Source organism: Balaenoptera physalus, assembly GCF_965194825.1.
Source record: "Balaenoptera physalus genome assembly, chromosome: 9".
NCBI lineage: Eukaryota > Metazoa > Chordata > Mammalia > Artiodactyla > Balaenopteridae > Balaenoptera > Balaenoptera physalus.
Window position 1 is genome coordinate 25,278,656 of NC_138888.1, and position 26,252 is coordinate 25,304,907.

A 26,252-nucleotide genomic window follows, 5' to 3' on the forward strand; every position below is an offset into this window, starting at 1 on the left:
AGTGAGTCAATTTACTGGCTTATTCAGAGGAATTCTCTCATTTTTTATCTTCATCATCTTTAATTTTTAAGTTGTTGATTTAGATCCACATAAAGTTTTACAGAAATGCTAAAGTAACATCAGTATATACTATCAGCTTTTTTAGTGTACTGTTCTTTTGTTTCACTTTTTCTTTTTGCTTGGCTCACTCCTCCCTCCACTCAGGTCACCCAAGTTACCAAACTAGTGCATATCTTTCCACTTTTCTTTAACCTGCCCAGGTAGTCACTCACATATGTACCTGTATATACATTTATTTACAGGTAGGGTGCCATTGTTTCAAGTATTATTCCAGAATTTTTTCTTGATTTTCTCATCAATGGAAATCACTTCAAGTTCTTTTTAATGACTAAGTGATACTTAATAGTGTGGATGAACCATCATTTATCCAACTCTTCCCCGTTTGATGGGCATTTGCTTTGTTGACAAGCTCAGGTCTCTTTCTTCCCTCCTTCCCTCCCTCTCTTCCTCCTTTCATTTGTTCTTTCTTTATTGCCACTGTGAGCAATGTTGGGATAAATCGATTCCTTACATATACACAAATTCCTTACATGTGCTGCTATTTCTATCAGGATTCCCAAGGGTAGGACTGACTGACCAAATGGCATATATATTTTTGTCAAAGATTTCCAGATTGTTCTCAATAAAAGCTGCTATAATTCACATTTAGAATCCACTTTATATTATAATGGCTCTGACATACATAGTACAAACTTTAATGTGCATCTGAATTACCCAGAGATTTTATTAAAATGCAAATTCTGATTCGGTAGAGCTAGAGTAGCCTGAGATTCTGCATTTCTAACAGCTCCTGGGTGATGCTGATATGCCAACCACACTTTGACTAGTGAGGCACTTAAGTTGTTTGTTTATTACAGTCATGCGTGTGAGGTAGGCAAAGGACTAGATCGGGAGTTAAACATTTTTAAGGAGTGCTATACTTCAGGTTCAGCTGTTTGGAGAGTGTTAGGAAATACAGGTCACGTTAGGTGTGTGGATAGATAGAAATGCAGTGGTCATCCAACCACTGGAGCTAACTTCCTTTTTCAAACATTTCCTTCCCACCTCTGTGATTATGATTTAGGCTGGAAGGAGTGGGATGCTTCATATTTACTCATAATTTATAAGAAATAATGTTCTAGATCAATTTGATAGGTTATTCTGAGAATAATGGAGCACATAGAGCTAGGGATGAGGGAGAGGGGAAGCAAGAAAGATGAGGTGCATTTAAATCGGTGTGTGGTGGGCTGTATATGGTGAATGGCCACTTTAAATAGGCAGAAGAACTTCACCCATATTCTCGACCCTTTTTTGGCAATATTTTTACCCTACTACTGATAAGAATCATCATACCATTTTAGAAAAATGTTTAAAGCTATAATAAAACTTTGCCGTTCTATCTGAATGACCAGGGAATGTGCCTACAAGAGTGTTTTGAAGAAGTAGCTTTGAAAGGGGTGTGTTTGCTTGGTCAACAGATGTTTGATTTTTTCCTTTGGAAGGGACAGCATTGAAAGTAGAGGTAAATGAAGGAGAATTCTAGTTTTGTGACCCACTTGGACTGGGTGGGTGGATGGCCCAGAGGAGGGAAGGAGCAGGCACATTAACTTGAGCTTGGAGTTGAGGCCACTTGTAACCTGAGGACATGAGAAGGGAAAGATAAACGCACAAAGAGGTTTTTATTATTTTAATCTGATTAGGAAAGTGCTATTTAAATTATATATAAATGAATTTTACCTACAATAAAGCTTTCCGAAAACCATTTACACCCCCCAAGATCTCTGGTAATTTTCATCCAAAGACAAAAAACAACAGAGTCTTTTTTTAAAAACTGAATTCTAATGCACGTGTAAAAACAAATAATTTTGCCCTTCATACTGACATAATGGAGCAACTGAAATGGAAACTCTGGATCCTACTAGGGTTTCATAAAGCTGCTTCTGCTCGCATTCAAAAGAACCAACTCCAAGGTGAGAGTTCTTTCCCTGAACTTGGATAGGATTTCTTTGCTAATTCACAAATAGGCTCAGTGACTCAGCCAACCATAGTTTAAATTCTTAACACCATTTGAGAAGTGTTTTGTTGTTTAATTACTACATTAGCCAGACCAAGAGACAGAGTACCCAACTTCCATAAATACATAAAACTTTGAAAGTAATTTTCAGAGCACAGCCTTTGGCATGAACAGACAACAGTAGGTCATTGGTTCTGTGAGCTGACCTGAGCCAAAACTCTGAGTGGTGGATCATTGTGGCTTTTTGGGTTGCCAGGATAAAAGTCAATTCAGAGCCAGAGTCCAGTATCCCTGAGAAGTCTGGGTATTTCTCCTTCCCCAGTGCCTAGTTGCCCTGGCAAATGACTGTAGGTCCCTTTGGGTAAGCTAAAAGGATTGTTAACAGTATGCATGCTCGGTAGTGTAGTAGTGTTTTTCCTCAAGAGGACTCCGGGGTCTGAGAAGTGGATGGCTCTATTTGGTGATTGAAAGCCGTGCCTGTATTCACCAGTCTTAAAGGGCTCCACTTTTGCATCTTTGGCGACACCCCCCATTAGAAGGAGAACAAAAATAAACAAAAATGCTAAAAATCAGCAAGCTTAAAGTCACATAGATGAAAATTGGTGTTTCTGAACAAACAATAATATAAAAATTCCAAGGTACATAATGTATTATAAAAGCTTAACAAACCCAGAACTCTGAGGGCCATATCCAGAGAGGGACAAATGCCTCCAGATTTCCTAACTCTAAAATGACTGTGACTTCATCTCTACCCCAGAGCAAATTTTTTCATTTATAGTACAAATATTTACTTGTTCTTTTTGTGTCACCGCTCTTGTTTATTGGTAATTTGTTTAGTACTTGTTGCTATGTTGGTGAGTTTATTATGAGGAAGTCTCAGTTCATCTTGCCACCTGCTGGTCTAATTAGTGGATAGAACACTGAGACCTGGTTTTGAATTCTAAACAAGCACTTATTAGTAATGTGACCTCAGACAACTTACTCAAGTCCAGATTCCCCACGCATAACATGGTTCCATTCCTACCTTCCTCACCAAATGATTGTAAAGAGTATATCAAATGAGAGAAGTGAAAATATGTGGTAAACTATAAAGCTTTAGACTCATGAGTTGGCACCGTGTGCATAAATATAAGCAGACTTTCCTCTAAGTAGAAATCCCTGATAGAAATCGTGGGAATGTCATTTCTTGGGTTTCATATGACTTCCTAAAATGACAGAAAACAAGGTTTCAGCCTAAATGTTCTGTGATGACTTTTGGAATATGAACCTTTTTTGCATTTACTTAATTTAAATATTAATGTAAAATTACATTTGTATTTATTGCTTGGAAAATCACTGAGATAGTGCCTACTGAAACATAAATGTACCTCGTACTTAGAGTGTAAAATAATGTAGTATTCCCCTGTTTTCCTAAAACTCTCAAATGTACAGTTGTCCAAATCCTAAAGCAGAAGTCTAAATTCTAATATTTGAGACTTCTGATTGGACATGTAAAGAGCTTGGAAGTCATCACTTCCATCGCACAACAAAAAGGAAGCTGAAAACTCAGAATCAACAATTCTTCTTAGATCCATCGAAGAAGTGAGGTTATAAAGTAGATTACCACCCAAAAGCTGAAGAGACAAACTGATACGTAGAATCACAGCTTACTGGAAGCAGAAACTGCCTGCTGGAGCCAGCATCGGGTAAGAATATTAAAGGGAAGTTGACTAATTGCTAGAGCCTGAGTGTGAACTAGTTCAAGAGATTACGAATTCCTGGAGGCCTAGCATTGGCCCACGCCACACCCCCGCACCCTTGCATGAGTTTAAAACTTGCAGGAGTTTTACCTCCAGGAGCCTCATCACGTTCTCACTGTGAAACTCAGAAAAATACCCATTCTTCCCATGGGGGGGGAGAAAGTAACCATTTGAAACATGCCCACAGAGTTCTGTTCTATTCTCTTAGCAAAGGCCTGCCTTCAAGGGGAGCAATTTTACCAGAATCTAACCAACATGAGGAAAGGGAAATACCCAACCGCACGGCTACCTCTAACCTTCCTGTCTCATCTTAGAGGTGACTAACAATAATAATAATAATATAATAAAGTAAAAGTAAAAAAGCTGATAGACACTTGTAAAGGTCATAGCCCAGGGGTACAGTCTCACTAAAAACCTGAGACCTAATGATAGGACATACAACTCTTCCCTTCCCCTCACATCTTCCTACCACATCAATAGGACTCCTTATAATAACAAGGTATTATAGCTGAAAAGGACTGCAAGGTTCAAATTCTATTTAAGGAATATCTAGGAAAACCCAAAGACAACAGGGGAGACAAAAATGAAAATTTTAGCCTCTGACACCACAGCTACAACAAACGGTAAATACAGGCTAACATTTAGCCAGATGAATGTAAAACCTCATACTAAAGACCTATTGACTTCATTTCCTTTTATCCAATACATCATGTCTAGCTTTCAACAAAAAAATTATAAGGCATGCTAAAAGGCAGGAAAACACAGTCTGATAAGACATGGCAAGCATCAGAACCAGACTCGGATATGGTAGAAATGTTGTTAGAATTATCAGACCAGGGAGTTTAAAATAACTAAGATAAGCTAAGTTAAGAACGCTAATGGAAAAAGTGGACAACATGTAAGTATAGATGGGTAATATAAACAGAGAGATGGAAATTCCAAGAAAGAATTAAAAAGAAATTCTAGAAATCAAAAACACCATAATAGAAACGAATAATGCCTTTGATGGGCTCATCAGCAGACTGGACATAGCCAAGGAGGGAATCAGTGAGCCTGAAATACATCAATAGAAAACAAATGAGTGAAAAAGAAGGGAACAGAATATCCAAAAGCTGTGGGACAATTACAATGGGTGTATAAATGTCTAATGGGAATATCAGGTGGAGAAGAAAAAGGATGAAACAGAAGAAATAGTTGAAGTAATAATGACTGAGAATTTTCCAAAATTATTGACAAGCACTAAACCATAGGTCCAGGAAGCTTAGAGAATACCAAGAAGGATAAATCCCCCCAAATCTATACATATCAAATACAAATTTGAGAAAATCAAAGAGAAAGATAAAATCTTGAAAGTATCTAGAGACAACAATGAAAAACAAAACAAAATGAAACATCTTTCTTATAGAGGAACAAAGGTAATGATTACACTGGATGTCTCTTTGGCAACCATGCAAGCAAGAAGAGGGGGGACTGAAATAAGTGTTGAAAGAAAAAAATCCACCAAACTAGAATTCTGTAGCCAGAAAAAGTATCCTTCAAAAGTGAAGGAGAGGGGACTTCCCTGGTGGCGCAGTGGTTAAGAATCCACCTGCCAATGCAGGAGACACGGGTTGGAGCCCTGGTCTGGGAAGATCCCACATGCCGCAGAGCAACTAAGCCTGTGTGCCACAACTACTGAGCCTGCGCTCTAGAGCCCGCGAGCCACAGCTACTGAGCCCACGCACCATAACTACTGAAGCCCACGTGCCTAGAGCCCATGCTCCACAACAAGAGAAGCCACCGTAGTGAGAAGCCCGCGCACTGCAACAAAGAGTAGCCTCCACTTGCCGCAACTAGAGAGAGCCCGCACCCAGCAACGAAGACTCAACGCAGCCAAAAATTAATTAATTAATTTTTTTTAAAAAAGTGAAGGAGAGGGACTTCCTCCTGGCGGTCCAGTGGTTAAGACTTTGCCTTCCAATGCAGGGGGTGCGGGTTTGATCCCTGGTTGGGGAGCTAAGATCCCACATGCCTCACAGCAAAAACTAAAAACAAAAAAACCCATAAAACATAAGCAATATTGTAACAAATTCAATACAGACTTTAAAAATGGTCCACATTAAAAAAAAAAATCTAAAAAGAGAAGTGAAGGAGAAATAAAGACATTCTCAGACAAACAAACATTGAGGGAATTCATTGCCAACAGATCTACCTACCTAACAAGAAATGTTAAAAGAAGTTATTCAGAGAAAAGGTAAATTATATAAGTCAGAAACTTGGACTTACATAAAGGAAGAGTGTTTGAGAATGAATATATGAAGGTAAAATAAATTCTAATAATAAAAAACTGAAATAATCCCTAGCATGTCTCCTACTACACCAGTGCGTTTAGAATTGCTGGCTTGACAGCTAGTTTCCTTCTACCATTGTAGCTCATTTCTATTGCTACTGACCAAAAACAAAACAAAAACACCGTGACAATGAGAAAAGTGACACAACTGTGTGATTTGATTTTCATTTAATATCCACTCCAGGTGGGGATCAAGGTGAAGGGACTGGTTTCTTCCAACCTCCCCCCTCCCCCGCCACTGCCACCACCCTGCCCTGGGCCTTTGGGAAACACTCACTGAAATATTCATTGAAATAACAGGCAAACCAATTTTCCTTTCTTTTATTGCAGTTAATTCCTCTCCATTTGGTTGCTCTTTGTTGAGTTATCATCTTTGCCATTAATACTGAAAACATAGATTGGCAAACAATTTTCTAAAGCAGGAATTGAAAAACTATGGCCCCACCCCTTGTCTTCTGTAAATAAAGTTTTATTGGAACGCAGCTACACTCATTCACTTAGGTATTGTATTGTTTTTGAAGATTGTATTATTCATTATGTATTATATTTATGTAGCTGCTTTTGTGCTACAACAGCAAAGTTAGGTAGTTGCCACAGAGATCATTCAGCAAGAAGATCTAGAATACTTACCATCTGCCCCTTTACAGAGAAAGTTGCCTATCCTTGTTCTAAAGGAGGAAAGGGAATGCCAGCACCCTCTCGTCACAATAGTTCTTATACTGTGAGCACTGTACAAACTAGGTATGTGAGACCTCAATACCATGGTGGTCTTAGGGTGAGACCTTCTGAGTACTGACCTCAGTAACTAACTGCGGATAATCAACTGGTCTTCTCTTTCTCAGAGTTGAGCAGATCATCCATGTGATACTCTGCAACACTTGGCTCTCCGCTCAGTAGGAAAGTGACCAAACTTCAGAATTCCTCTTTCAGTGCAGTTAGTGGTCCCGGCAGTGACAATTTAGTTTCTTCCATTCTACCCAGTAGCTGCCTGGTATGCGAGTAAGGTGATAAAACACCTTACGTCATCTCAGAGAGGGGTGTGTGTGTCACTTTTTAGTTCAACACAAAGATTTATCGTAAATTTACAATATGACAGTCATTGTACTGGATTCTGGGTACAAGATAAATATGACACAGTCACAGCCATAGGATAGTTAAATATTTACCTTAAAGGGAAACTTAGTTCCTCATCACAACAGTGAAGTTGGGCTACATCTTGGACCCTAATCAGATATCTGTTTACTTCTGATAGAGTCTATGAAAAAAAACCCAAAATTAGAAATATATAAATTTTTAGAAAATAATTTCCACTACTGAAGAACCATTTTATATCCCAGAAGATGTAAGTGTTGAGTAGAACTCAGTTCAATTATGAAAAAGCATTGTTTGTGAAACAGTGAAAACTATATTTGAGGGTGTAGTCTAATTTTTAAACTATTGAAAACATTGTTTTATTATAAATGCTTTCCTAGTATCAAAAATAAAGTGAGGGTTGGGGTGAGTCAGAAGGGATCTATGGAGAAAAGGAGGTGAATGAAATGTTACAAATTAAGAAGTCGGGCCCTTTTACTGATCTAGCCATGGAGATGATCACTTGATGTTTATAGTGATCCAAAGATAAAGTTCTGTGGGCTCTGTGAGTTCCAAGATTTTGGATTTTCTGTAATCCAATCATCTCCACCTCTTTCCCTATCAAAATGTGCAGATCTAAATTAGGCCCAAACAACTCCATCTTGCTTCCCCAGTTTGAGCAAATAACAATAACACTTCCAATTGATATTTTAATTCAATATAATTCATATATTGAACTCCTAGTATATGCTGAACACTAGAAGACAAGTAAATCATAGTTCATACCAGATGGAGCTCCCAATCTTGTGAATAAAGGACTGAAGGAAAACATGGCAGAGACCTTCAGGGTGCTGCAGAATACCTGGGAAGGGGCAACTCACACTGGAGATGTTGTGGGATACTTTACAAGGCAGACGAAGATTGAAATGGACCTTAAAAGTATGAATAGGGGTTTATCCAGTGGAGTAGAAAAAGAAGGCAATTTCCGAGAAGGAAGAGCATGGGCAAAGCACAAATGTGTGAAGAGAGGCTCACATTATTAGAGAACTGTGAGTAGATTTGTGTGGTTTGATCATAAGGTGGTAGGCAACGCAGTGAGAAGGAAGGTAGAATGGGACCAGATGATATTCCATAGGTAACAGATAGCCAGCAGAGGACTTGTAGGATTCCCGCCGATGTCCTCAGTGGGCAGAATCCTGCACCAGATACTATGTGCAGGGAGATATAAAACAGTAAAGACACGGCCCCATACCTCAAAGGGGGTCATGATCACAGTAGTCCCAAGAAAGGTGCTAAGACTGCAGAGAAGTTATGGGATGGGGTCAAGACCACTTGTGCCTCTTCTCATCTAGCATCCTTGCCGATAACAGGGATGTGGAATATGAGAGCTTGGCAGCCCCTGGCACACAGCAGGCACTCAATGGATGTTAGCTGAATCAAAATCTGTACGTCTCCTTTTTGCCGGTGACTTGAGGTTATAATTCATGAGCATGAGATGTAGCAAGTGCATCAGAATACATACCAGGTACCCACAGATGATTATGTCTGACAGCTGATCTTTCATATTGATGTTCTGCTTCATCTAGAAAACAAAGTGATTTTAGGGAAACTGAAATTGTGATATTTTTATACATAAAAAATAGATTAAAATATTTTATGGCACTCGATAAGGGCACGGCATTTTCATAAACTATTATAAGAATCTCCATTTCCCTGTACCCAATATGTTTTAAAACAATGAGGCTAGCGACAACACTGTATTCAAAAATTTCTTCTGGGCATAATGCGCTGTCATTTACATTCAGCCCAGACTCCCATGCAGTGTGCACGTCGCAGGGATATTTTCAGAATGAGAGTACTGTACTCCAAGATGCTGAATTCCTGCAGAATATAGTTGTGATTGCTCTACTTACTTAGGCAGGAAAGCTAATTAATACATGAAGAAGTACTTTCGGAAACAAAGGGTTTTACTCTTTTTCTTTTCTTTTAGTTATCTAGAAAAATCACCCAAATACTCCATTTTTTTAAACTTTTATATTAATAAAGATTTTATTGTACTTCTACAGGTATCTGAAAACATTGTCTCATGTGATTTGGTTTAGAATAGGTGCCCTCCCGTGCTCAAAATCACTGAATACAATGATTTCACATTAAAAGGATGAAAGACTTTGAAGTAAAGAATACCCCAGGAGGATAAGGTATTTCAGGATCTTTGAGTTAGAGTACACAAAAGCACTGTAACATTTTTAAAGGACACAGGCTCTTATCAGCAGCCAACCTGATCTATGTAACCCTTGTATTTTTTGATTACTTCAATTGCAGTGGTCAAGTCCCATGGTCAACATGTTCTGCAGGAGTGTGAAGCCTCAGAGCATAGAGAAGATGAATATATTCTTCAGACCTTCGGGATGGGTACAAAAGCAGCTCCGGAAGGCTGTATGAGGCACAGACAAGGGAGCCCTGGTCTCTTTCTGACGGCCAGAGAATGCCCACACTTGGGGTGCCCCGGCTGTGCTCTCCCTCAGAGCTTACCTCAGCATCTTTGTAACAATGGTCTTATCATGCCTCTTCAGGAAAGCTCGGAATGCTGGTATCATTTCTCTGCACTAAAGGTGAGCATTATATTGTCAAAACTCTATAAGACAGTTTTAAAGCATTCTATTCCACCAGGCAAGCACCATCTGTGAAGCACTCAAAAGCAAAAAGGCAACATCTACATCTAATCACAGTATTATTAACACTATAGGCGCTTACTGATATCCTAAGTATAGGGTTTTAATTATACCATAAACCTAACCCTATTCATTGAACTTAATAAGTATAGAAAACTGAAAATGGGCTTTGCGTGCAGGTAGGCCTGGATTAGAATTAGAATTCTAATTTAATTCTATCTAATTCTATGTGACTTTGTCAAGTTACTTAGCTTCTCTGAGCCTCAGTTTTCTCATGGATATCATATCTAACCCTTGCAGTGAGTGGGGAGGGGACGAATCCTATCCATAAAGTGCCTGTCACACAATAAAGGTTATTTCCTAATAGTAAGAGACTATTAATGGGTTCACCTGTAATACTGCTGTTAAGCATGTTTTCCACAGCAACATTAAAAAGGTGCTCCACTGTACTTAATATCTGTTTTAAAATGTATTATTCATCACCATTACAGCCCCCAGGAATTTACCTCATTTTTCTCAGATGGCAGTAATGCTAACTTCTAGAAGTCAAATAGTCACTGATTTCAGAAATGTTAAGAGCTAACATTTATTGCGTGCTTCCTTATATGCACCCCCATGCTAGTGAAACAGATACATTATTATCCATAACTATAAAAAATGTTGGCACAAATTTGCCTGTGATAATATGTGATGCTTTGTTCCAACTCTTGCCCTAAAAGCCAGTTCTATGAAATTGCTTTATTCATGCAACTTTCACATAATCGAGTTGTCCTGCAGTGTTTAAACTCCCCAAGCGGGGCGGGAAGAGGACAGCCAAGGGCAATGTCTGAGGTCAGGAATCGTCCAGAGACCTCCCAGCCCCGGGCTTTCCCTTCAGGGCCTCAGTGCAGACATGTGGACACGGCCACAGTGGACATGGGGACAGTGGCAGAGCGCACCACCACGTCACAGGGTGCCTCTCCTGCTACCCTTTTGATGTAAACTGAGGAGGGAAGAGAGGTATCCTACTGCCATCAGAGGAGATCCCAACAGGAGCAGCAAGGGGCACAGACGGGAGATGCATATTCCCGCTCAGGCTGGGTATGGCAGGAGTCACGACAGGGACAGCTGTTTATAACGCACTCGCTCGGGAATGTAAGACAAAGGAACTCCTTACTTCATCGTGAGATTTCACACATTGAGTGTTTTTATTCCAGTGTGTGGATTATGAATTCCTTTTCTCCATGAGAGAGCTGGACTCGCCAAGGCCGCCCAGGGCTGTAGTGGCAGCATGGAATCAGGGTTAACAGTCTTGCTTCTGCCTCATTGTGAAGCATGTTCCTGTAACCGAGCCCCAGGGTAACTGGGACAGATGGGAGTCTGGCAGTTTGCATGAGGATTAGTTCCGTCCCACAACCAGTTCCAGGGCGCTGCTGGGTCAAGCACTGTGCCAGCCCGTAGCGACACAAAATTAGGTAAGTCAGTGTCCCCGTCCTCAAGGAGCTCACAGTAAACCAGAGAGGATCTGGAAGCCAAGAGTAGAGAAGAAGTCTTTCCTGGTAATTCTAGTCCTTCGGGTTACACATGAAACTTCCTCTCAAGCTCAGAAGGGCTAATAAGTGCCTGGATGGTCACTCAATCTTTTACCTTCTCCGTAGTTTTCAAAACAACAGGGTAATTGTTAAAGAAATTGGTATATCTGTTCAACTGGCTTCCAAACTTTATGAATATTTCTCCCACGCAGTGAGCTGGGCCCCATTCCTGTAGTCTGTCTCTCAAGTCATCTAGAAACCACCTGCAATATGAGGAAAGCGTGGCCATGAAATATTGGCCAGTGACAACCTATAAACTTAAAAAATAAATTCGTGGTCAGTCGTTTAGGGCAGGGCTTTTGTCAAATCCTTTTGTCTTGACACTGAGCCGTTCAGATTTGACAGGAAAGGAGGAGATGGGAAGTGAGGAAGCAGGTTGAGTCAGGTGGAAGAGTCAGGACCCCAGACTGGCCTCCAGAGGCTGTCCCTGACTGTCCCCCACCCCCCTCCCCCGGGGACAGTTTGTTGCAGTGCTCAGAGGAGAGCGCTCAACTCACTTCAGTGGCTGAATGCCATCACCCCAACTCAGCCCATTTCCCAGGGGTCGAAGGTTATCCCTCATTCAGCCGTCATAGGCCTTGAAAATTGGAAGAGGCCTAGTTCCTTTTATACGATGTGGGCCCCCTGAGCTAAGGAACTTGTTCTAAGTGACCTAGAGAGTTACTGACAGAGAAGCACAAGCTCAGTTTGTCTTTATCACCAAGGCAAATGATCACTTTTCTCTCTCAACTGTTCCACACTCAAAGCATATACCGTTTCTACACTAACCCCCAGCCTCCGGTTCTCTAAGCAAAGTATCCTAGTGACTTAGTGCCACTATAGCCTCCCGTTCCTTTCCCATTGCGCAACCAAACACTGCTGACTATGAACAGCTCCACGTGGCTCCCCTTCGCATTGTCTTTTGCGTGAACAGCATATTGAATATCGAATCCCCAGGCGCTGAACTCCACTCCTTGTGCTGTGGCTCTGAGTCCAGGCGGGGATTCTCCCCTGGGAGTCATCACTACTGGTCTCAGTCCAGTGTCAAGAATCTGCTGTCTTCTGTGAGATGATCAGGCAAGGTCCCCAAGAAGGGCAGAGAACGACTGGGCCTCTGCATAGCTTTCTGAAACAATTAAGCGTGGGTTCCTCCCACTGCACAATGAATATTTCAAAATATACCTATTCAGGGTTCACCTGCTGAGACATAAAATCAGCAGAATATCAGAGAAAATGATCTGGATATCTGCCGCGCTCAGAATTGCTCTATTTGATGACAATGCTGCTCTAAGTGGCCGTATGTAAATATCTCTCACAATTTCCAGCATTTGCACGTATTTTCTCTCACTCTGTAAGAGTTCCCTGACGACGCTGGTCCGCTTTTCGGCTGAGTCCAGCTGCGGCTTTCTCTCCTGTAGAAAAGCGTTAGGAGCTCAGAGGGAAAGCATAATGACTCTTTTCAGGTTTACAGCCTCAAAAAGCCTGACGGTCAAAGGAGACAGAGAATTGAAAGTACTGAGCAGTCAGGCAGTCACTCTGAGTGCCCCTTTCTGGTTTGTGATATGCAGGGTTGAAGGGAACCTTGATAGGGTACAGTGGAGGACCCTGCTGACCATTGCTTGTCCCCATCATCACCAAATAGTCCCTCACATTGGCCAGCTTAATGCTGTAGTAGGGATGGAGCTTTGAACTCTTGGATCTTGGGGAGGGCAGATTGAGACTTTAATTTTATCCATCTATCCATCCGAATATGTATTCTGTGTCATGTGCTAGCTGCTGGCTCTGCAGTGATAAGACAGAGTACTGCCTTTACGGAGGTGATGGTCTCATGAGAAAGCCTTTGGGTTGCCCACTCTTTGTTTTCCTATTTCTTTTTCCCATTAGCATTTTATTGATTATCCTGTAGACAGAAGAACTGACATGAGCTAGGCCTCTCATCATCAACTAATTCAATAGTTACTTCTCACTGAGTATTATGAAATACCGAAACTCAGGCTCTTCTTTCCGTGTTGAGGGAAAAGTACCTGTGAAACCGCCACTCCTGGGTAATTAGGTTGCCAGGTGGTCTTTATTTTCTATATATCAAAGTCCTGTTTTATTTTGTAGTGCAGAGGGAAAAGCCATACACTGGTGTAAAGAAATCCCACATCCTGATATTAACTGTGCTATGTTTATGTATGGAGAAATTAATTTTCCTTACTGGGACTAGGTAATTCTTTTCCTTATATTTGTACTTTTGAAAAGTTGTAAAATTAGTATCTTTACAATAGAAAACAATTACAGTATTCAATTTTTTAAAAATCTAATGGCCTTGTAATATTTGAGCCTAGAACGATTAAAACTCCTAGAACACAATTTCCTCTTTCCCCCCAGCCCTAGGTCTGCCCCACACTGCCCCAAATAAAATATGACAATACTAACATGTAATGCCATGTGATCTTCACCTGAAATGTCAACCATAATTTCATGAACTAAAATTAAAATGTAAAAGTAATTTAAGAGAAAAATCAGAAAACTCATTCTGTTTGAAATACTATAAGCACTGTTCTTGGTTAAGTTTTATCTTTCAAACACATGGTCTGTATATAATGCCTATTTAGACATATCTAATGAGTTAAAAAATACATCTATATCCCACTTGGCAGTTGGCTTACAGCCCACATTATATTTTATGTGTATTTACATATTTTTAAAATACTGGAGTTATCTAATATTTATCATCATTTTGACTTAAGGTTTCAGTTGTCAGAACTTCTGTTGTTGTCTTAAAACCATTGTCAGGTATTATTACCAATAGTCGGATGAGATTCTATCGTAATGACTGCACTATGTAAATGCCCTCCTCCTTGGTGGTTCCTGGGGATGGGTTTGGGGATGGGTGAGCGCGGGGTCGGCGAGGTCCATGGCAGCACCGTCCACTGTAGGCGAACCGGCCCTGGGTGTTGTGTGACTAGGAAAGAGCCTTGGGGCTGAGCTCCGCGCTGCAGGATTCAAGATTCTCTCTTTGCCTGTTGCCTAACCTTAGGGAAATCCTTTAAGTTTTCTGACTTTACTTCTTCCTCTACAAAATGTGGGTTCTAACACCTGACTTACAGGGTTCTGAGGTTGAAACGTGATAATAAATGTGGCTGTGTGTTGCAGAAATGCTAGACGGCACGCATGCACTGTGTGTTACTGTCGCACAGGACCAAGCCTCTGCCTGTCTGCACCTGCTTCACCCACTACTACCCTTTCTAAACGGAAAGACAGAGCCCTAAAAGTTATATTGATTATACTCAGCATTTGAAGTCAGACCATAGCTGATGGGTCGGTTAAACACTGTGCACCTTCATGTCCATGTAGCATTTCTTTAAATGCCGTCCTATGTCTATCAGAAAAGCAAGGAGTAGCACAGAGATGGCTCTTGCTGCCGAGATGTTACACGTCCATCCTCTTGGCTCAACTTTTTATTTTTTTATTTTTTATTTTTTTAACATCTTCATTGGAGTATAATTGCTTTACAGTGGTGTGTTATCAACTTCTTTTTAGACCAGGATTTATTCAAAAGAAAAATCTATTGGCTGGATTTCCCCCAGTTATATTTGGAGGGTTCTTTCCCCCCTAAGAGAAACTTTCAAGAAAAAAGGAAGAATGAACCAGAATAAAGGTTGAAGCTTTTTTTTTTTTTTGGTCAGGAGCAAAACAAATAGAAAATTCTTATTATGTGATAATTGGCTTACCAACTCAACCAGCAACTCAAAATTTGGACCGTTTTTGCTGAGACTTGATTTTGTGTCCTGAGGATTATCTTCTATAACATTTCTTTCCTGAGGATTAAATGCAGACTTGGTTATTTGGGGCGGACCCTGGGATGTCTAACTGCCAAGTCAGCGCTAAACCCCCTGAGTGTTCAGAAGCTCTGCCCTTCAGCCATAACCATAGTGGCCCTGAGACACAATGAATTAAGCACTCGACAAATGTGATGCCTCTCTTAAGTTAAATTTTACGTTAAAAAAAATAGTAACCTTTTGCTTCCTAGGAACTGCATCATACTTGAGAAACTAAATTCAGTGCAGCTCCCAGTTCCCCTGGAGGCAGGAGAGGGACCGTGCTCTTGAGCAGCTCCTGCCAGGCGCCTGGGACCAGGCCTCTGCCTCAGCTCTGCTCTGTCACCAGGCAGCAGGGTGCAAACAAGTTATCTTGCTTTTAAGCTGCCAGAAGCAAAAGCTCACAGTACTTTATAAAATTCACCTCTTTGTTCACCTAGTGAAAAAGTGTCAGAAGTAATTCACATGCCATTTCTAGATCTGTTTCCACGTTAAATATGGCTTATTCTTAACTTTGCCTTGTTAATTGTTCTTGTGGCTTCCACATAATTTAGCACATTAAAAAAAAAAAAGCCCCCCCCTTCGGCCTGCAGCATCCCAGGGTCCACCCCAGCAATGGAACAAGGGTCCCATGTTTGTGCTGAGGCGTATGATAATTAATGGCCACTACTGCTGCCCTTCCTAGTCAAAGATAAAACTACCTATAGCAACCCCTTGATACGTAGGAGGGAGACTGAAAGAAAAACACCAATGTGTAAGCAAGACTCCTTTTGCCTTACTCTACTCAGGCAAAAACAAGTTTTTATTTTGTACCTGCAGCCATCCCTTATGGCTGCCTGAAGCCTTTGTATAGGAGCCCTGGCCCTGGAACTGCACGCAGCCAGCCAGCGCCTGAGCCTGAGCGCTTCACAGCTGCTCCACGGAGCCTTTCTGCCATGTCCTTTGTCTTCCCCATTCGGGGCTGACCCACAGCGGCCTGGCATGTATTTATACTTAAATCTACTTTGCATTTTGACACAATAATTTCAACGTGTGGAACATTCTCTTCTTTCAAAATAAATTATAGTGCTGATAATTTCTATGGGGAAATGATAACTTCACCCAGTCAGTGGTGACACCCGTAGTTGTGTAGGTAGACGTGGCTGCAGGCGTAAAATGAAAATGAAGCTCAACCTGCCCGGCTGAGGTTAAGAGAACCCAAGCGGTACAGATCGGACCGTGGATCCCACAGACGAGGGAGGCCCCCTTACCTGGGATATCATCTTTTTGTACAGGCTCCCATGAGTGCTCAGGCATTAAACTTCGGGAGTGGACTCCTAGACCCCCCTGGCTATCCTAGAACCTGCTTGCTCATACTGGGGCTTTGTTTCACCTCTGGCTCAGCAACAGCTTTTTAAATTTTTTATTTTTTTACTTTTTGGCCATGCTGAGTGGCTGGCAGGATCTTAGTTCCCTGACCAAGGATCGAACCTGGGCCTCCTGCAGTGGCAGTGCAGAGTCCTAACCACTGGGCCGCCAGGGAATTCCCAGCAACAGCTATTTTTTAAATGTAAATTTTTCTCTGTGGCTAGGAAATCGATTTGACACAGTAATTGTGTTTGAACCTAAAAACAGTGAGTTCTCTCATTTTGTATTATCCATATAATTATTAGGATTTTTAGAGCCTATTTTTTGGTTAAGATACCAACCCCTCTTCGTTTTTAGGGATGAATTTGGATGAAGTAACAGAGGCAGCAAACTTTGCACATTTTTAAGAAAACAATTATTTGGAGTTGCTGGGGCTTTGCCTTGCCTCTGTCCGTGACCCGTAAGGGAGACCTTGGATCACGTGTTAGGAATTTTCCTCTAGGATCTTAGTTATTGCTAACACCCTAGTTATTGCTGGTGCTTCTCCTAGAAAACACTTGGCTGCCTGAATTAGGGACCAGAAATAGTTGTGAAAATGACAGGTACAACTATGTCATATGTCATTGTCAAGAACAACTATGATGCTGGCTGTGACTCATCACTGTGGTTGTATAGTGTCAGTGTAAACACTATAGGCATATCAAGGCCAGGAGTTACTACTGACTGGGCAGCAAGATGATAGATAGATAGATAGATAGATAGATAGATAGATAGATAGATAGATAGGTAGATAGATAGAGTGAGTGAGCTATATATGTCTCAGTCTATCTATATGTATATACGTGTGTGTGTGTGTGTGTGTGTGTGTATTTGGTCCTGGATTTGGCAGACAAGCCCTCTTACACAAGCCCCTGTGGAAGGGTCTTTAAAACAATTATCTCAGAAGAAGCCATTACTTTCCACTCCCATGGCTGAGAGTTTGTGTGCTTTTCTGGACGAGTATCTACACTTTCAAAAATAAACCCCAAGGTGTGGAGATACTCAGCTTCTCTATTTTACCTGAATTCAGCACCTACGTTAAGCTGTGGTTTTCCTTCCTAGGGTCCCCAAATTTGTTTCATGGGCATCATGCACAAGCTCTCAAGTGTATAACAGAGAACCAAATAAGAATCTAACACCTATTTTTTCTGCTTTGATTTTGAAAGAGGAAGATATCAAAGACATTCCTAGGCATTAAGGTGTTTCACGTTACTGTAGTTTTATTACAGGCAGACGATGTAACAAGAGCAGGCCTAATTTCCAGCATGGAGGCAACTTTAAGCCCAAACTTTCTGCATCACTTTATTAAAGTGATTAGATGATTAGGTTGAAAAGACTTAATTCAGTGTGGATTTTATTTGGCAGTGGAAAGAATGGAAGTATCTTTGAGAGGAAATATTCTAGGTGACCATTCTTTTAGGGGCCAGAGATTCCAGAAATTGTTCTCAACAATAGTAAAGTCTTTCAGATGTAAAATGAACAGTTCACAAGAAGAAGCACTTATAGTTTTGTCCCTTTTGCTTTCTTCAAGCTATCCTGCTCCAAAGAGGGGCATTTCTGGGGCCTGTATGTCCATGGTTGAGGGTGACAGCTTCATTCTTAGGAATAAAGGTTGATGGAAGAACTTCAGTAAGGTTTCCAGGGAGTCAGGAATGACCCAGATGTTGTAAGGACTTTGGAATAATTTGGAACCTGTGTAATGTGGTTACATGTTGATTATTCCCTTTAGTAAACCAAGGGGAAATGAGTGGTCCTGGAGCCCTGGGTGCTATTTTTCAAAGGTTTTCACAGGCTGAAGGAGGGATGGAGACTACATCCACCTTTTTGGGAGAATAATCCCCAGAAATCTCAAAGAGATAGTGGCCACCATAACAAGGCAAAAGGACTCTGAGAAGCAGAAAGAGAATCTCGATTAAATGCCTGCCCTTGTGCCCCACCCCCTCCTGTGCATTCTGCTAACAGGCATTAATCATGCTGTGTCATCTATGTATGTGTCAGTCTTATCCACCTCAAAGGCAGAGGCTGTGTCTTATTTTATGTCTATCCCCAGGGCTAGCACAGTGCCTAGCACATGATTGGTTCCTGTAAGTATTTAGGGAACTGAACTGAGAAGCTGGGGACTTGACCTCTGCCTGAGAAGTGGTTTGTGATGGTTAATTTTATATGCCAACTTGACCAGTCCACAGAGTGCCCAAATGTTGGCCAAACATTATCCTGGGTATGTCTGCTAGGATGTTTTTGGATGAGATTAACATTGAAATCAGGAGACTGACTAAAGCAGATTGTCCTCTCTAATGTGGGTGGGCCTCATCCAATCAGTTGAAGGCCTGAGTGGAACAAAAAGGCTGACCCTCTTGCAAGTAAGAGAAAATTCCTCCTACCTGACAGCCTTCAGACTGGGACATTGGCTTTTCCCTGCCTTTGTATTTTAACTGAAACATCAGCTCTTCCTGGGTCTCTAGCCTGCCCTGCCTTTGGACTGGAGCTACTCCGTTAGCTCTCCTAGTCTCCAGCTCACTGACTCACCCTGCAGGTCTTAGAACTTGGCAGCCTCCATAACTGCATGAGCCAATTCCTTATAACAAATCTCTTTCTCTATATATACACTCACATCCTATTGGCTCTGCTTCTCTGGAGAACCCTGATGAATACATGGTCCATGAGCGTTTCCTGAAGAGAGAGGTTTAGGGGTGGGGCAACAGGGAAGCAGGGCTCTGACCTCTAAAGGGCTTAGATGTCCCCGCGAATGTGTTTATTAAGACTCCTCTCGGAGAGGATGCTTGCGGTTGGGAAGAATAAGCCACTTCAGGGGGAGGAGGGGCCGCTAAGGGGCACAGTCTGCTAATGACGGAGGGCGGGGGCTGAATAACTGCAGGCCTTTCGTTCTGCTGAGCAAGTCTGGCGGAGGGGACGCTGCCTCCAGCGGTCCACCCGGTTTGCCCCTCCCTGCACTGTGCTGTCCTCTAAAGCCAGGTGGACAAAGACTTCCAGAATATCAGGTTGATGGACAACAGACGATTTGCCTGCTGGGGGGACTCACAAGTCTATTCCTCCTAACACTGTCCACGGTGACTTTGTGTTGGGGGTGGCACCCAAGCCTTCAGTCATCACAGATAGGTGCTTTTTCAATGGGCATGAAATGACATTTTCACAGAAATCAGCTCTCTGAATGACGATGCAATTTTCAGTGTTTCCTGAATCCAGATTATTTCACTTAACCAAGAATGTACGGATTCTGAATATAGTACTGGCAAAATTATTTTTTCTTGACTAAAGAACTAGCTTCAAACCCACTTCTTTTTTTTTTAAACATCTTTATTGGAGTATAATTGCTTTACAATGGTGTGTTAGTTTCTGCTTTATAACAAAGTGAATCAGTTATACATATACATATGTTCCCATATCTCTTCCCTCTTGCATCTCCCTCCCTCCCACCCTCCCTTTCCCACCCCTCTAGGTGGTCACAAAGCACCAAGCTGATCTCCCTGTGCTATGCGGCTGCTTCCCACTAGCTATCTATTTTACATTTGGTAGTGTATATTTGTCTATGCCACTCTCTCACCCTGTCACATCTTACCCCTCTCCCTCCCCATACCCTCAAGTCCATTCTCTAGTAGGTCTGTGTCTTTATTCCAGTCTTGCCACTAGGTTCTAAAAATATGGAACGCTTCACGAATTTGCGTGTCATCCTTGCACAGGGACCATGCTAATCTTCTCTGTATCGTTCCAATTTTAGTATATGTGTTGCTGAAGCGAGCAGCAAACCCACTTTTTTACTTTTATGAATTTGAATCTCAACTTAAAAAAAAGAAAAAAAAAAGAAGAACCATTTTTAGTTTCACCAAAAAAGTGTCCTGGGCCACAGATGAAAAAAAAATTCTTTAGGTTATGTTGGGCAGAATGCGAGTATCCAGTTCTTCCCCCAAAAGCCAACTAGTTTTACTCCTGTCAGTGTGATGCCACGTATGCTTGTAAGTGGCTTAGATGTTACTCACATTATGAAACTACAAAGCACACTTTTTCAATAATAATCCATGAAAAGGAAGTTCTTAGGAGAAATGACAAGGTGAAAGCTTTCCAGGTAGAATTATCATTTTTGTTTATGAATTTCTTAAACACATGTGTCTAACTGTACAGTGAATCAATGGCATAAAAATGCAGCAGCAACTTTACCTTCATGAGTAAATTGCATGTTGCCTTTGGGCCACATTTTGTCAGAATAACATTTCCTTCAAAGTCTTTGCTTTTTTTACTACATTTCTTCAGCAGAAAATATGACAAAAATTCCAGAGGTTGTCCTGAAAAATCCGCCCCCCAAGAAAATTTCTATTTCAAATACAGGTCAACAAAAGTGCAGCAGAAAACACATTTTTTAAGTAGAGTTTTCATCTCTCTACCTAATTAATTTGCAAGTCCAGAAAACAAAGTAACTGTTATTCAATTAGAGTCAGTAAATGGAGCTTTCCAGTCAATCTTGGTTCTCAGCTTATAGTCTCAGTTCAGTTAGGATGCCAAGGTCTTGTGGGAGGGTCTCAAGATCTTCAGAACCAAAGTGGCCCAGACTTTTTAGCCAGATGAGGAAAGGGGACAAGACAACTCTTGTGTCTTACAGGCAGAAGAAGGTCTGGGGGAGAGGCTCCAGCAGCAGAATTCCCGGGGAAAACACCCTCCCAAATTTGGTTGCCTCTCTGACTGTAGGTTTGAGCACTACCAAAATTATATCACACAAGGTTATTTTAAGATAATTTGATGGTCATAAGTACCATGAACATACACCAAACATGTTGAATAATTCGTTGGTGTTTGGGGACAGTGCGGAGGATTTCAGGGCCTCAGGATCATCCCTGTGAACATCTCTGATCATATTATCAGCGAAGTTTTCCAGGGCCTTTACCACTGAGCTGCCCGAGGATTGGCTAGTGCGGTGGGGAGCTGAGTCTTCAGGGAAGAAAATCATGGCTAACGGCAACTCCTCAGGCTTCTCACTGGACAGCGTACCCAGGAGATGTCTGGTGCTTACCCAGGAAGCCAAGTTGAAACCACGATAGATAAGGAGAGAGTGTCCAAAGATGTTGTTAAAGCACCCACAAAGTGGAATTACTACAATGAGAGGGAAGGATTTGAGAAGTTTTCCTTGGAAAACTAGAGAGCTTATACAGCATCAGGTATGTTAATATCGCCCCTACTCCTGTCCTATTCTCAACTGCCCCTGAACAGAGCACTGCATACAACTGTCCCTCCGTATCCACGGGGATTGGCTCCAGGATCCCCACAGATACCAAAATTCTCGGGTACTCAAGTCTCTTATGTAAAATGGTGTAGTACTTGCATGTAACCTAGGACATCCTCCCATATACTTTAAATCATCTATTACTTAATACCTAGTACAATGTTAATAGTTGTCACTGCACAGCCCAATTCAAGTTTTGCTTTTTGGAACTTTCTGGAATTTTTTTCCCCTATATTTTCAACATGTGGTTAGTTGTCCTAGGATGCAGGACCCATAGGTGCAGAATCCACAGATACGTACGGCTGACTTATTTTATTTTCCTATAACCTTGCCGTGGTCTTGGGGCAGAGTGTGTTCTGTACACTGCCTCTACTCACTGTGTCCTGGTATGTGGACTGACTTTTTTAGAAAAGCGTTCAAGATTTGTTTCTGATGAAAATGCTTCTTCAGGCTTTCCCCCATGCTTATGCCCAACCAAGTTACTGATTTGCTTATTTCTGTTCTTCTGTGTTCTCTTTCCCTTCCTCTCTTATCTAGCCTTCCTTGCCCTTCATCTTTTTATATCTGATTTCACACTTTCTCAGGTTTTCTGCCATAATTGTTTTAACTGTTGAATAATGTTTATGTGAAATATAAGCCACTAAACGTGTTTTTTAAAGCCATTTCTGACTGAAATTAATCACAAGACAGAAAACAGTGCATCATGTGATCAACTTTAAATTATCGAGATTTTTCCTATATGTCTATTTTATGCAGCTAATACATCCTGGGTTCAGAATCTCTCAGTGGCTTCTTTTCGTAAATTGATGCACTTTCTCTGAGGAATTGTGTCCCAGAGGGATAAACTGGTAAAAAACAATAAATGCAAACTAAAAATTTATTTAAGGTTGGGGTTTTTGTAGTTTGTTTTATTCAAAGGAACACTTACAGAATTTTCTTTTGAAAGTTCTATCAATCCCTCTGCCAGAGCTTGTATAATTTCTTGGTTATTCAGAATGTTAGCCATACTCATGGTGTCTGATACAAATTGCCCTGAAAATATAAGGTGATAGGCCTGTAATTAAAATATGTGAGACAGATGATCAAGAAGAAAACTCAGTCCTCACAGTTGCTTGTTAGTGGATAAAAATGCAGACTAAGAATAAAAATTCTACTAGGCCATGTTATCTGCCATGATAAAATAGAAAATGAGCAAAAGCATCTAAATGTGTAGCATATAGAAAGTACCCACCCTGACAAAGCTGATATTGAATGAAATCTATAAATTGGACAAGGAAAGAACATATGAAAATAAACCTTATAAAGTTTAGATTCTCAATTCCACCAAAAACTCTTCCATATTCTGCATTAACTTTGTGCTCAAATCTGTAAATATTTTAAGTCCATAGGAAATAACATACAAACATACATACACAGACATCTTCTACATTTTAAAAATATTTTGAAAGACTTGCATTTATTTGAAAAACAACCTTTTTCCATTTGACTTTTCATTGCTTATGACATACTTCTATCATTCATCTTTCCACTTTTCTTTCTAGTCCTTAATATCTGTGAAAGAATCAGGAAAAATAATTTCTCCTTGTTTATAGCCTCATAACTTTTAAAATATTGGTTGAACATCCACTAAATGTGGTAGAGTTAAAACCAAGAAGACAAATCCCTGCTTTGAAGACCTTTGTGTAAAGAGATGTAGGCATATGTTGACAGATAAAATATCCGCATGCATATTTGTGTGTTACAGCTCTTGTGTAGACAGTAATTATGTTAACAGATGCCCAATAAGGAGCAGGGCAGGGGAAGGGAAGAAGTAAGGCATATGACTTGATTGGTACAGTGCTTCAGTGACATGTGAAGAGTTAGGGAAAAATGAGTAGGCAGTTAAAGACGCAGGAGAAACCTATTTAAATAGGTGGGCTTTGTTTCTTTGTTTGTTTGTTTTTAAATACTTCATTTTAAAGAACTGACTAGTTTAGAAAAAGATCTAAAGTTGAGACAGGAAATTGTTTCCAGAAGACTTTATTGTGGTAATTGGATCATGAGTATGACGTGTAAATGAGAAAACACATTCAGTGATGTCCAATAGGCTTGTCCATGTAGCCCATCACCAAATTAAATATTTTAGATAGAAAATAAGTAGAACTTAATTATAGAACAATTTAAGTCATGGGTGCTGTGGTCTAAGAGATGCTTAATTGGGATGTTGGCAATTAACTTTTAGAGCAAATTGTAGAGGGAAAAGGACCGAACTCTCTGGCTTAGCAAACAGTGAATTTTGCCTAGGTAAACAATTGACTGACACAGAATTAATAAGATGGTAAAATTTGAACCCAGGAACTAGCTTCAGCATTTTGAAGATGAATATATTTTTTCTTCGTGGATATTCATGATATTTTGAAAGGAGATATGAAAAACAAAGGGAATAAAGTTTTACCAAAGATGCTTAAGAGTCAACTTTTACTTGTGCATTCCTACACTTGTATTCACTCTGGATGTGTAACAAGCTTCAAAATTAAGCTGCAACAGAAGTAGCAAGAGTTCTTACCTGTCATTCTGCCACTTATGTTCTTCTGCAACTCCTTGAAGAGAGGACTTAGTTGTTTCCTTACTGATTTCAAGGTGTCTTCCAGGAAGTCGGTGAGGCTGGACCATGTCTGCGGCTTTGATTCGCTGAAGTAGGTGGAAGGGGGCGCCCTTTCCCACTGTTGTCCCAGCCAGTCACTAAGAACTGACATTATTTTCTCCTTTTAGTATCGCAGACTTAAGCTCAGATGAAAGAATTCTTCTTGTATATAGTATGAAAAAAAACTTAATTGCATTTATATCAGGCTTATTATCCTTTCTCATTAGAAGACTAAGATAAACACCCATAGTCTGCTTTCAAAGGTAAAATTAGAAATGCAAAAAGGATGCAATGATTAATTTCAAATGCCTATCTACTCTTTGATGGATAAGGCTGACATGTTATACTGTATTTGAAATCAAAAATTAAATAGCTGCTGGATTTTTGCATCAGAAAGCAGAATAGACATCCAAGTAAGGATATACAGTTGTATGTTTACATCCTAAAAATAAAAATACAGGAAAACCCCACTCTGCCTGGTTTCCCCATCGTGTCATCCAAAGTCATCCCCATTGTAGCCAAGCCTGTATCTTGTTTACATCATGTCAAGCTATTCTCTCTCTACAAATATCTCTACAAGACTGTACTGGGTGCTTAAGAAAGTTCCTCTCCTTGAAAATCAGTGACTGAATGATACAGGGCCAAGTGAAATTTGATTTTCTGTCCTAAATGGACAGTTTGATTCTTCTCCCCACATTTTTGCTGATAAAAGTGAAAATATTTGTAACATGTTCTTCTAGAAGGAGAAGAAGAAGAAGAGTGGGAAAAGGAGGAAGAGGAGACAGAGGAGGAGAAAAAGAAGAAATCCTGTTTTATAAACAGCAGTGTCTGCACCCTGCTGTCTCTGCAAGGCTGATTCCTCCCTGCACGGGGCCAAATATGCTCTCATTGCATGATGGTGCTATATAAACTAAAATTAACAAACACTTCTGCTACAAAACTATATTAGGTCAATGTGCTTTTTGTTGTATCTATATGGAAACTTTTCCCTTACAAGTCTCCCAATCATGCCAGCTTTCCTCAGTCTTGAAAGGCCCTTAGCGTTCAGGATTAGAGAAGCAATGCTTTATATAGTTTTACATCACTCCGAGTCCTCTTTGATAGAAGGGGAGGGATTTTTAAAGGGGTAAATGATTAACATTATTATAGCAAAGCAATCTGACTCTCTCTGTTGGTCAGCTTATGTTACATTTTGATCCAACAGTTGCAGCTTTAGTATCTAAATGAACTTTTACTTTCACGTGTATTTCACCTTTGTTCTTCCTCTCTGATAATGAAACTTGAGCCAGCCCCTTCACCATCTCTTTATAGCTGCAATTCATTTTTCCAAATGAAAGCACATTGATAATGTTTTACTAAGAAAAATTGTTCTCTGTATTTAGTATTTCTCTAAATCAGCTACTATACATCTTTGTTTAGCTGTTAAAGCTGGTGTTTTCAACGGAGCTTTTGCAAGTGATGGTTTGAAGCAAATATTTGCAGTAATAATCCCCTTCTGAGCAATAATAATCCCCTTCTGAGTGATGAGAAATGACCTAGTTTGGGAAGTGACAGCATTCCTTCAGAGAGGAATGAACCATCGCCAGAACCAGGATTATGAGCTGTGCTTTGTCCTTGGTGATCCTGGAGTTGGTGGGTGTCATTGGGCACGGTCGTAGTGCCCATATTCCCTTACTGTGTTGGTATGAGCCGGTGGCAATCCCATTGGGGGCAGTCAATAACGTGCCAGTCAGTTGAGACAGCTGAGAAAGAACTTCTGTTCCTGCCTCTGCACAGCCAAAACTACTTTCATT

At 40.7% G+C, this 26,252-nt stretch overlaps 1 protein-coding gene across 1 annotated transcript in view; it reads right to left on the reverse strand.

Moving 5' to 3' along the window:
* The window catches only part of ECT2L (epithelial cell transforming 2 like), a 77,002-nt gene that overhangs the window by 4,603 nt on the left and 46,147 nt on the right, over positions 1-26,252 (reverse strand). The window contains 11 exon segments of the mRNA XM_082474316.1: positions 7,288-7,376; positions 8,715-8,774; positions 9,471-9,526; positions 9,529-9,626; positions 9,725-9,798; positions 11,491-11,638; positions 12,612-12,826; positions 15,134-15,220; positions 22,765-22,868; positions 24,382-24,564; positions 26,135-26,227. Of these exon segments, the coding sequence (XP_082330442.1) occupies positions 7,288-7,376; positions 8,715-8,774; positions 9,471-9,526; positions 9,529-9,626; positions 9,725-9,798; positions 11,491-11,638; positions 12,612-12,826; positions 15,134-15,220; positions 22,765-22,868; positions 24,382-24,564; positions 26,135-26,227 (1,207 nt within the window).